The 12,491-nt window shown below is 40.3% G+C and overlaps 1 protein-coding gene across 1 annotated transcript; it reads right to left on the bottom strand.

Moving 5' to 3' along the window:
- Positions 1–226: 226 nt before the first annotated feature.
- On the bottom strand, positions 227–10,923 carry LOC139735889 (photoreceptor-specific nuclear receptor-like). Its single transcript, XM_071646642.1, has 4 exons — positions 10,686–10,923; positions 2,192–2,670; positions 1,461–1,713; positions 227–468 (listed from the first exon to the last, which is right to left on the bottom strand). Exons 1-4 carry the CDS (start codon positions 10,696–10,698, stop codon positions 227–229), a joined length of 987 nt encoding a protein of 328 aa, XP_071502743.1. The 5' UTR covers positions 10,699–10,923.
- Between the last annotated feature and the right edge of the window lie 1,568 nt (positions 10,924–12,491).

Here is a 12,491-nt window from a genome sequence, read left to right as displayed (position 1 = left end):
TCTAGTTTCTTCACGCGCAACGTCAGCATGAAAGTTTTATCATGGTGCACTTTCTGCAAGTACTGTAGAAGAACACTGACCGTCAGGACCTGATGGCTAAACAAGACTTGCCAACCTGTACGACGATGGCATATATTTCACTGATATTATGACCTACTTCCTTTTCTGTGGAGTCGTGAGTGACTTGCATGGCCGCACTCACTGAATACTAGTATGCAGAAATTAACTAGCTATTCTGGAACATATCGCTGAGGAGCCGTTCGATCGGAATTTCGCCGATCGTCTGCTGAAAGAATAGGCGTTCTACGAACTTGCTGCTGATGGCGCGGATGGCGGGAAGGGCGAGAAGCAGACGACCGAAGCGCGTGGGACGGGAAAGGTGAGCGTAGCGCACGTAGTCCCCCAGCATCACTTGGGCTTGGTCTTGCAGAGACTCGACTCGTGCAGGATCACTCAATCCAAGGGTTTCTAGAAGAGTTAAAATGGGGGCAAACAAATATTGAAACATTTGTGCTCTCTTCAACAGCCTTTAATAGTCATTGATCTTGATTGGACTCATTTGACATGATAATGATTGACGTGAAGGGACCATTAGTGACATTTTGATATTGCTTCGAATAGGATGAATGAGGAATATATCAGTATATATTAACACTCAATGAACGATTGAAAGAGACTACGAACACACTTTACCGACTTACTGACTGTACTGGCTGAGCAGCTGATTATTCAGAATAGTTACCTCTAAATGTGTAACTTTACCATATAAGTTTTCTCTTTCTTACAGTATAGAGATAACAAATCCTTGCTTCGCAAAATCATTAACCAGAAACTTCACTTTCTCAGACGTCTCTGCAAGGAAGTGCCGAACACCTTCCGAATACCAAAGTATTAAACAAACGGACGTAGACACTTTGGAGGTTTGAAGAAAAGGAATTGAGGTGCATAAGAAAGTTGCAGTATGATTTTACGTGACATTAAAGACGATTACCTGTAGATATTAAGCTTGTGTGATGTGTACAATGTCCCATTATTTCGTGGTTCTTTTTGACATTAGTAAATGTGATATTTGTATTTGTCCGGAAGTTGTACCAACCACGGATAAACCAGAGAAGATACTTTAGGTACAAGAGTCTGTTTAAAGTGGATAGGTAATCCCAAGTTCACCTTTTTCTTCAGCTGTGTCTGGTTATCTTTAATTGGCATATTGAATCAATCATTATAATTTCATGATCATTTTCATGATGGAATAATCATAATCAATTTGCACGTTACACGGGATGAATAAGGAAAAGAAACACTTTTGAAAAGTTTTCCCTCTACATGCAAACATGCAGTGCGGGAATTCATTGGGTGCGAGAGGAGGAGACGTCACTCCAAACGTTAGGATCGAAAGGGACAGGCACTTCCTAATTCCAGATAAAGCTAGCTCCTTTAAAATCATAGCTACTATACTGTACCTGCTTTGAAGAGCGCCACAGCTTTCAGGCAGGCGAACTCCGTGAAGTCGACCTTCAGCGCGCGCAACCTCTCCACCACGTCCTCCATGCGATGGACCTGGGCGCGTAACTCGGCCACGGTGTCGGCGGACATCTTTCTCTCTTCGGTTCCCTGGACGAGAGCCTCGACGAGGACGTCTGTTTTGAGAGGGACTGCCCACTGGCTCATGCCCATGAGGAACAGATCCCGCCATGTTTCTTCTAGAAGAATCAACTGTGAGAGAGAAATTTAAAAAAAAAGGCAAAGGACACTGTAAATCGCTGACAAAACTTCACAATCCAGACGAGTCCATTCTATGTCTTTAGAGCAATTTTAGACTTTCCGTCAGAGTTATAACTGTTGTGTTCAGAGTAACATTTAGCATTAAGAGATTCCCCCCCCTACTCTTTTTCGTGTTCAGTATTGCCCCAGATTGCTAAGTGCTGACTAAATTGTTATTTTGTAAAGAGTAAAACGTAAGGAATAGCCTACAATTTATTTTCGGTTTGATTGTTTTCTTCTTCTTTTTTCAATAGAAATGGAATGTCATCCTTTTTAAGTTTGATATTCGTTACTTGAAGCAAATAAGGTATAAAAACAATAGTGGAGAGTCAAAACAATACTCCCTTTTTTTTTTTTCATCTGTGGTTAGCAGCCACTGATCTGCTGGTCTGTTGGCGTTTTGATAACTTAAAGCAATTTTCTGATGTACCTGATCGCGATACGGAAGCAGCCTGAAACACGTGATATTCTTCGCCCACTTGACGGAGGTGAAGAGAAGTCTGGCCGCCACCTCGGGCATGTTGTCCGGTGATGTTCCGCCCAGCTCTAGTCCGACGGAGCGTCCGCCTTCGCCATTTCGCGCGAAGTTCAACACGAGCGGGTTGATGTTGTAGTGTTCGGCCGTGAGAAGGCTGTGGTAAAACGTCCCGTAGTACACCGACGCCGATATGAGGCCGGCGCTCGCGGTCGGAGCGACGCCAGCGGTGAGACCGGACTTCTCCGGGTGGGGCACGGAAAGGGCGAGGATTGGGTGGTGGGCGGTGTGATGGTGCGGCGGCGGGGGACTGTTCGAAGCGCTGCTCGACGGGGTGAGAGAGCGCAGTGAGCCCGAAGCTCCAGGGGATGCGCCGTTGGAGAGTTCCATCGTCTTGTTCTTCGGTTTACGTGGTCCCCTTTCGTGTTGAACAGCTAAAATACAGGAGAGAGAATTAAAGTGATGAAGAGAGGACGACAGGATAAAAGAGAGAGGGGGATATTATGATTATCATTATTTGCCCAAAATTATATTAAATTTCCATATTTCCATGTTTCATTGTGTAATGTCGGTGTGGTTTTTAATGTAGTTGATCTCAGACAAAAATTAAGATTATGAATAGAGGATTCTCCAGTTATTAAAGTTAACTCCATAGATAATTTAAACATCTTTACACCGGACTTTCAGTTAAAAGAATTTCTATCACTGACGCAGTCGGAAGTAAAGGCTGGCTAAGAAGGAATAACTTTTTTTTTCTGTTTTTTGCAGTTCACATTTGTATTCATTGAAAAAAAACACACACACACATTATTTCGCTTTCTTCATTTTAGGCTGAATGTGACAAGTTGTAGTGATAAATCAGGCTCACTATCTATAATGCAGTAAACAAGTGACGACTTCATGTTATAATGCCACATGAAACAAGAGTTCCTTTGACGTCATTATTCAGAACTATAGGTCGCGTCTGATGCACGTAGTTCAAACATCACACTCTTCACTGCATTTCACATGCAGCCGGTGATGAAATACAGAAATCATGTTTTGTTGAAGATGAGGAATTAATGACCTTGTTACTTGTTCACTCCTTTCCACGGGAAAATAACAAACTGGCAGTAAAGAGAGAAAAATACAAAATAATGGCAGATGTTGTCTGCTGGCTATGATTTCAGCTTTCTGTAAAAGGGAGTAGCAGTGTTGGAAACGTGAGAAACAATTTCTCTTCGTCAGTTGAAAAACAACTCTACATGGATTACGAGGTGTGATATGATTATTCTATCCAATAGAAATGAACAACACCTGTTACCGTGCCGATAGTCTAGTTTCCCGATGAATACATACATACAGCGTGTAAGTCTCCGTCAACGTGCTATATAGCAATGGAAAGTATTGTCCTGTCGCATTTATAGTATGCATGCTCCCTGTCCAAAGCTCAAATATTTTATTTCAGTCTTTATAAAAGAAATAGTATTTACTTTGTGTTCCTTTTCCATTGCAAGACGTTTTCACACTGTTATTGCTTCCCTGGGTACCGCAATTGCAAGCTCTGCTTTAACGGTTCCTTTAACCATAAATATATCTTAGTAAGATTAGTCTCCTATATAGACCTCCTATGTTGACACATTTTCTAATTAGGTCTATCACACATTTTTCCCCCTGTTGTATATTGTTTGTTTTATGGTTGTATTGTTTCATTTTCAAGTGAAATTTGAAAATAAATGTGCTGGAAATCTCCACCCATGCAGTCTCTCGAGTGTATTATTTTCCCAAAAATTCTGTTTCGTTTCAGTTTGAGAGAAGACTTGAAGTGAAACCTGACATATATATATATTAACATATATAGACACACTGACATACCTAATCGCATTTTGTGTTCAATAATAACGAAGAGTAATCATAATTTACCATGAAATTACCAAGATCCGCGTATGTTGGTTACTTTTTTTTATGATGCCATAGAGTGGAAATGATTACAAGCAAGCGTGTGTATAACATTTTTCATTTATATTTCTTTGCTCATAGAAAAGATTCATGGGAGTTTGTGTCTTCATCCACGTTGAGCAAAGTTTGGTTATTAATTCACCTAAAATGTGTAATCATTGTGTGATCATACCAGAGCAGCAAAATGGTGCGTAAAAGCATTGGTTGCTTGAGCCTTTGGTCAATGAGAAAATGAGACGTGCTCATTTCAATCATCGATTTCCCTTTTAATGACCATCATGACCTCAACCTCCCAAAACCATTTCGACGAAGTACAAGAACTATATCAACATCATTTTTTCTCCCATTATCTGTTGGTATGGCATCGCCCGGCGTCTATAGTTATATAGATAAATGTCATTGTCCTAATTTAAGACGACAGTTGTATCAACTTCTCACACTTCCATTCATTGGTACACTCCAGAACTTCTTTTGTAGTCATTGTTAGAAGGTTTCCATCCCCAATATGCTCAGAAATAATTTTTGTTTCCTATTCCGAGATTACCGGGTGTGAGTGTCGTGCTCCATTCTTTTCATGACTTGGCTAGATATCCTTGTACTCTCGAGTAGTAACCGGAAACTTTCAAGTATAATTATATGGGATACTTGGTTCGACGCAAATCGCACTTGTTATACAAGCTTTGTAAGGTTTGAGTGTCATATCCAGTGCTTTGGGCCTGACGGCTTGCAAGCGATTTCAGAATTTCCCACAGCACACTGACATTTATACGAATAGGATCTCAAAACCCTCTTCAACGGTTGTAGGAGGAAACGCTTGAATATTTCACCTTTGTCACGATGTGAAATAATGTAAATAAAAAATCTGCGTACTCATGGTACTTCAAAAAAGGGATATACATCATAAACGATGATGTCTCACTCTCCATATCAACGTCTCACTTATTTGAATCGCGTTGCAACTTTTCGTCGACAATTCGGTCACTTCCCTTCAAAAGCAGTAAATCATGACTAGCTATACTTTCGGAGGCTTTCTCCCTGAGCACCTAAAAGTGATCGTTCTTCCTCCATCTTTACGTGGAGTTCGTGTCCACTTCATAGGATGAGGGGCTTTCTATTGATACGCGGCGGAAGAGCTATATGTGGGAACGAACAGATTGGATCAATTGCGTTGGGCATTATAGACAACCAGTGCAAGAGATCAGACGAGACTGCACTTGAGGATTTTTGGCGCCCTTTCTGGTTCTCGAGTGGTTTCTCGCTTGCTTTGCTGTCGTTTTGATATTTGGCGAGGTATACTACGTGACATACGAACATTCCTTCTCTTTCTCCCCCCCCCCCTTCCCTTCTTCTCTCGTAGTTTGAAGCTACTTTTTTGGAGTTATTCCATCTTCTTTTATTCCCTTTTCTCTCTCTCTCTCTCTCTCTGTCTCTCTCTCCATCTCTCTCTCTTTATCTATCTCTCTATTCCCTATTTGTTAATGAATTTGCTATCTTTTTTATTCAAACTATATCGGTTGCTTTGCAAGCCGTGGTGACACATTGATAGCAATAACTGCTTCACGTCTTTATACTGAACAATAAACCATTCATTTGCTTTGATTCGTATACTGTAAATTAGAGACTTGTTTGGTCTTTACGGATGAATACCAAAGGTTACACATCATAGGCGAAGCCATGAGATTAGTGTTTTGTCTCTTTTCATTTCTTTTTGCTTTCTCGATCTCCATCTTACTTCCCCTTTTGCAAAAAATTCTTATATACCTCAGCCAGCGCTTCCGCGCGCCGATCATCCGTGTTTTTTCGACACCAGCGCAGCAGGGCGGCTCCCTGGGGTGATGATCCGTCACTTCGTGGCGGAGAGCTGGGGCATTTTGGGGGAAAGTACGAAGTCACACCGTGGATATATGGCGTGAATAGTGTAAGGGTGGTATGGGTTATTCTCCAGTCGGCACTTCGACGCATTGGGGAAAAAATAACGGGTTTTACTGGAGGAGCTAAAGGCCCCTCGTTCGGAGGTGTTTGGCCCCAAAACTCTGGAGAGACTGGCGAGAGACAAGGTGGTTTCGATGAGGCGGAAAGCCGAACTACCGAAAAGCTGACAAAATATCATGGTCAATTTACCCTCCCATCTCAAGTTAATAAACAAGTGACATTATACAACCATTCCCCCCCTCCCCTATCTAAGGCTTATGGTTTGACCTGAGTGGATGAAAAATAATGAAGATAGGGAAAACACGTTTTGCAAACTTATACACGTACTTTGACTCAATGGTGTGTTCATATATCACAGTCTTGAATTAAAAACTCTGTTTACAGTCTGTGACCTCTCCCCCCCCCCCCCCTCCCCCTCCCCTCTCCCCCCTCTCTCTCTCTCTCTTTGTCAACCTGTCCCTATTTACCTCTTCCAGTCCATCTCTTTCTTTTTCCCGTCTCGTTACCCCATGTCGGTAACCGCAGATGTTTAAAAGAATTATATTGCATATAACTACGTTCCAACCTTTAAGGTCCTGTTTACCTTTGGGAACAGTGATTTCAAAAATGCTCAAGATATCATATTTGATGCATATGTTTAGGTCTGTTGTATCACAAAACATCCTATCGTATAAAATTTTCGCAATAAAGCCTAAAATATAAGGAGATATCAGTATTTTTCTCAATAACCCAGTACTGTAGACGATTTAGTCTGGAAACAGATTATAACTATTGTTCACATTTTGTGAAATTAACAATACCTGAAAGTGCAGTTTCGCGATTGAGGTAAAACGTGCATCGAATTGTAAAAAAGAGACTGTAAAAACTTACAGTGTGGCGAAAGAACATTAAAATTAGCCTTTTTGAAGATATAATAGAAAAAAAAGAACAAACTGAAGAATAGTGGGAGGAGTCACTCTTGCAAACATTACGCAGACATTGAAAAATTGAGATCATTATGTCTTTTGAATGAGACCGCCTGAAACAGCCGTGTTTTTTAAAAGTCGTCGTTTCATGGTACTTTTCTGTCTTTATTGGAAGAAGACAAAATCTCAGCACCCCCTCAGGGTACAAACGGCATAAATGATTTATAAAATCAACGCCTCGGGCCGTGATTCCACGCCTACATTGTGTTTCATACTGGTAGATTATCCGGCGAAATCTCATCACGAGTCAACACAAAACAGACGGTAAACTTCTCCCGTCCCTTATAGAGACAAAATCAAAAGCTAGCTAGCTGTGGCAAAAGAAAAGAAAAAAAAAAACAGCCCCGAGGGCAAATCAACACAAGCTTCGCCTAGAATTCGCCTGCGCTCCGATCCACCCTTTTCTCCATATTTATTCCACGGGCGGGATGGGCAAGGTAAACACAACGATACAATACTGATCGTCCGCCGAATTGGCAAAGCGATCGTTATCACGCGAATTGCTGTCCGTTTGTCGCAGACGACCGCGCGGTATTGACTTATTTATCAAGCGGAACGAAACGATCCGGATCCTGCAACTCGCCTTGGAGATGTTGAAACAGACTTACATCTGTCATCGACTTCTTGAGAACTCAGCATCATTGAATTCGCAGGACGAAATAGTATGAAATGTATCCACCCCCTACCCCCCCCCCCCCTGCCAAATATAGCAATGATAAGAAGGAGCCAGTAGTGCAAGTTCCTTTATAATAACCGTTTTTGTTGCGGGTTCGTTTTTGCTTTTGTTTTTTCCTCGTTGTTGTTCCACATCATCAGCAGCTTGAGTCCAAGATTAATTTAAGAATGCCTTCAACATGCACGCTAAATGATGTTCTAAGTGATTACAGAGATCAATCACTAAAAGAAGTGAAAAGCATCCACAAAAAAAGAAGAAAAAACACGAAATGCTAGCAATATGTTTTTGTTTAAAAGGTGTCAATAATTCTCAAGGATCACAGTTTATTGTTCTTGTCTCACTGTTTTCTATATTTAAAGAAATCGGTGTTTCACTTCACAAACAAGACAATGATTTATCCCTGGACATGATTCTCACATCTTTCTGGTTTCGTGGGATAAAATTTTGTCTTCTTTGCTTGATTCAATGCTTTTGCATTGTTGTATATCTTGTACTCTTTCGGATCTAGAGTTTGCTATACCTATAATTCAAGTGATACGACATAGTTACGACCTTCATTGATTATAATCACTCGCTTGATGCTATTCGGTTTTAAAAACTGGAAGGGGGCTTCCAAAATAGGAAGAAAAGATTGTTTAATGGCTCAATGAGTCGCAGCTGTATTGCTATGTCAGGGCATAGATTCATTGTTAGGCATACTGAAGCCCCCCACCCCCACCCCCACCCCCACCCCCAGTTATGGGTGAACTGTATGTTCACCTTTAAAAATGACACCCAAACCGAACAAGCATATTATGTTCCACACAGGTTAATCTATTCTAACTTAACTCATTCACTTACTTAGTACTAACTCAATGAATGCAATTCTCGTGGCACGGGACTATAAACGTGACACTCGGCTGGAAAATTAATCGTCTTTACATGAACACCAAAAGCTGTAACTAAACGCTTTGCATCAACCCACCGATCCTTGCGGAGCAACATCGGTCAGAACAAAGAAGGTGTATATAGGATAGGAAAAGAGATGAACTGATACAAAATGACAGCCTTGACCGTCACATTTTCGTCCAAATCTACTTATCAACCTCTGCAATTAAAAGCGATTCAACCGTATTTATTCAACTGCTAGAAAGCACTTCGCTTAGAAGCGTGGACATAGCTTCTTCCCTTGATTTCATTACTCCGGTAAATTAAAACAAAAAGAGAGGAAAAATGGAGGGATAAGATTGGGACCGAATCTGCCTTATAAATGCCCAGTGTGGGGAAAACAGGTCTTTCCAACTAGAGCTCGCAAGGATACCGGGTATTTTCGCTATGATTATTCGGGCGGAAGCGTCCGCTGCTCTTTAACGATCGACTCGTCTTAAATCCGGGCGACTTTTTGGAGGTTTTCTTGACGGCACATACATATAGACATGCGGGATACTTTCGATTTTAAGACTCCGCGAAGTCTTCCGTAATTATGGAGAAAGCGGACAGCTATTCAAATCAACTCATGAGGTCAATCACAATATAATTCACTGCCTTCGAAACAGGGCAATACGAGCAGAATGCCTGGTAAAAGCATGCGATTTCCGTGAGGTAAAGGATTAAATTTGTTGAAAGTACAATTTACAGTATAGACAGTATTAATGCACGCACTTTCTTAGTTTGGATAGCCCACAAGTTTCTTAAGATTTTTGAAACTTGAAAAAAGTCCCTATTGCGATGTACACTTCTTTATGCAGGAGAAATCAGTTAAAAAAAACACTCAAACACAAAACTGCGGCGATGTCTCAGTGGGTTTCTGTAAATATCACGGAATAAAGTAACTATAATGCCTGTCATTGTATTGTATTGATTTTTTTCCCGTTTACTTCACAACTGAAGTATCTGTTGGCGTTACATTGTAAGTACATAATTATCATGCAATCAAAATGTTACCTATCACTCTTTTTATCCTTTTATTTCACTAAAAGTGCGGAATACCTCTCAATGCTGACACAAGAATTCATGTAGTAAGATATTTCATTATATATATATATATATATGTGTGTGTGTGTGTGTGTGTGTGTGTGTTTGTATGTATGGGTGTGTGCGTTAGTTTGTGCGTCTACCTCCTACACACAATCATATACATAAATTACATTTCAACAGATTTTTTGTTTTACAGTATTCCAGTTATGAAAATGAATATTGCCTATGCATCAGCGTGAAGAATCTTATTCCTCATAATCATTTTATATATTTTTTTATGAAATAGCGGTTAGCGAATCATGTCCGCCTGGATTTTTATTGGTTGTTAAGGTTACTCTCTAAAAAAAAATCGAGTGAAAATTTTCACTCTAAAAAGAGTGAATACAAAAAAGAGTGAATTTCGAGTGAAATTGGAGTGAATTTTGAGTGAAAATGCTCATTTTCACTCATTTTGGAGTGACGTCAGGGATCACTCCAAAATCTTCGAGTGATCCCTGACGTCACTCCAAAATGAGTGAAAATGAGCATTTTCACTCAAAATTCACTCTAATTTCACTCGAAATTCACTCTTTTTTGTATTCACTCTCTTTTTAGAGTGAAAATTTTCACTCGATTTTTTTTTAGAGAGTATGCAAACAAGAGTATCTTATACAATTTATATGTGCATCTACATAATCGGCCACTGTGTTGGGTTTTTTATTTTCATTTATGTTACTTTTTATGTATGACATCGAGAACGATAAAGATGTTTTGTTAGGTTCACTTTGTTTGTTTACTCTGGCGTTATGAAATCTACCGCTCTGTCTTAAAAGAATTGAGACTCACATTTATATCTAAATATAATTTTTTTTTTTGAAAATGCCAACAACTGAAGATCTTAACCTTAGCTTGTGAAGAGAAACATTAACATCAACGAAAGAGGGATGAAATACCATGCAGAGGGATTCGAGTGATGAAGAAAATCACCTCCGCCTCAACTCACCATCTTTGTTCATCTGAGATTCGAAGCACTTTCGAAGCCTGCAGGCGCGGCACTGGTTTCGGTGCGTCTTGTCGATAGGGCAGTCCCCGCCCCCTTTCCCTTGCTGCTTACACACGTAAACCCGGTTGCGGTGGATGCTGCGTTTGAAGAACCCGCTGCACCCGTCGCACGCGTACACGCCGTAATGCTTGCCAGAGCTCCGATCCCCACACACTTTACACGGAATGTCGAGCAGACGATCACCTGAGCGGGAACACACATACACACAAAAGAAGAAAATTGTCTCACATTAAATAAAATTAAGAGTATGATTTTTGTTCATTAACATTACAGGAAATCTAAATCATATATTCTTCCCCTTTCATGATTAAGTTGAGTTTCACAGTTTTATAAACGTTGTCAAAACAAGAGATTTTCAAAGTATTTCGGAGCATCTTTTGATGCAATGTTCTATTAAACCTGTGCTTCATATTTCACATTTACACATGGTTAGCACGTGCAAGATTCTGCTCCCACCGAAAATGGGTCTCGAGATCATGTCAAGACGCTTGTTTGTCAAGTACATTTTCCCTTCCTCGCTGACAACACCACATACACAATGCAGAAAAACAAAGTAAAAATAAAAAGAAGCACTGTTGATAGTGACTTTCTTAATTCATAAGAAAAAAAAACAGTGTGGTATAGAATACTGCAGACTTAAAATGTGAAATCACGTAATAAATCATGCTAGTTAGATGTGTTCAACACAATATGCCCGGAATTCTTCTAAAAATCGCGGTAGTGAAAACAAAATTTCAATCAACATTTTCAATAGGCCTATTTGAACATTCTTTTCAAAATGGTCCAAAGCAATCATTTTTATGTAGTCCCTAATGTTCTTATGTAAGACGCTGATTTTAAATCCACAATCTTGCAAGACAAACGTACCTCGAGTAAGTAGTAGACCCCTCATCATTCCCTACGAAATACTGTTGTCTGAGTAGAAAAAGTTACGACTGTTCGTAATTCCACAATTTCTTTGCTCCCCTGAACTGAACTGAGAACCTGTTTGAAAATGTGTCTTAATTTATATATGCGAAAGGGACGGGGAAAAAAAGCGCTATAATATACTCCTCTCCGTTTCCTCAGAGTGGCTTACTGCTTGACAAAAGAATCTCAATTCAATGAAGGTGTTATTCTCTGTTTTATTATCAAATGTTTTGATTGAGTAACGCATTCGACGACCATGCAGATCGCGGAGGCCCGGCCTCCCGAAATGTTCGACCAATCAGCTGGTCGGATAGCTTTAAGGATCCCGGTGTGATTCGCGAGCAACTCGCGAGTCGAGCGCGCGACTTGGATTTACTCGTCAAACAAAAACCAACGGGAGTGAAGGATGGAAAAAAAAAATCTTTGCAAGAAAGTCGTCTGGCTTGCGCCAGGCACACTTGTCACTTGGGTTGAATAGAGTAAATTCGCGATGTACACCTGGTCATCTTTTATCGTAAATGGTATAGCACAAAGGTATTTTCCTTTCCACTTTGTTGTTCATTCTTCTTCTTATTTACACTCACAATAAGGCGCAGTAAGATTTTCTTGTCTGTAGTAACCTCGCGCTCCAGTTGCATTTTTTTTTTCAACGAAGCACGAGTGATTGTTATCGGACTTTGTGACAATATGGGAACAATGACGACTGTATTTACTTGTTATGAACCATCTTGTTGTGAACTATCAAAACAGAGCTGCGGGTCTAGACATAAACATGGCATGGAGCGCGAACCAAGTTACGGCTTGTGCACCTGTTTAGAAACGCACACTCGTTGGTTA

This window comes from Diadema antillarum, unplaced genomic scaffold, assembly GCF_040938485.1.
Source record: "Diadema antillarum isolate AM-2024a unplaced genomic scaffold, OU_Dant_1.0 seq00000604_RagTag, whole genome shotgun sequence".
Classification (NCBI taxonomy): Eukaryota; Metazoa; Echinodermata; class Echinoidea; order Diadematoida; family Diadematidae; genus Diadema; species Diadema antillarum.
The sequence above is the reverse complement of the archived record's forward strand: the minus strand, read 5'-3'. Positions and strand labels throughout refer to the sequence as shown.

Coding starts and splice junctions, on each gene's coding strand:
- LOC139735889 (XM_071646642.1), bottom strand. Junction 1,714..2,191: donor TGCTTCCGTATCGCGATCAG/GTACATCAGAAA, acceptor TCTCTCTCACAG/TTGATTCTTCTAGAAGAAAC. Junction 469..1,460: donor TGTGGCGCTCTTCAAAGCAG/GTACAGTATAGT, acceptor TAACTCTTCTAG/AAACCCTTGGATTGAGTGAT.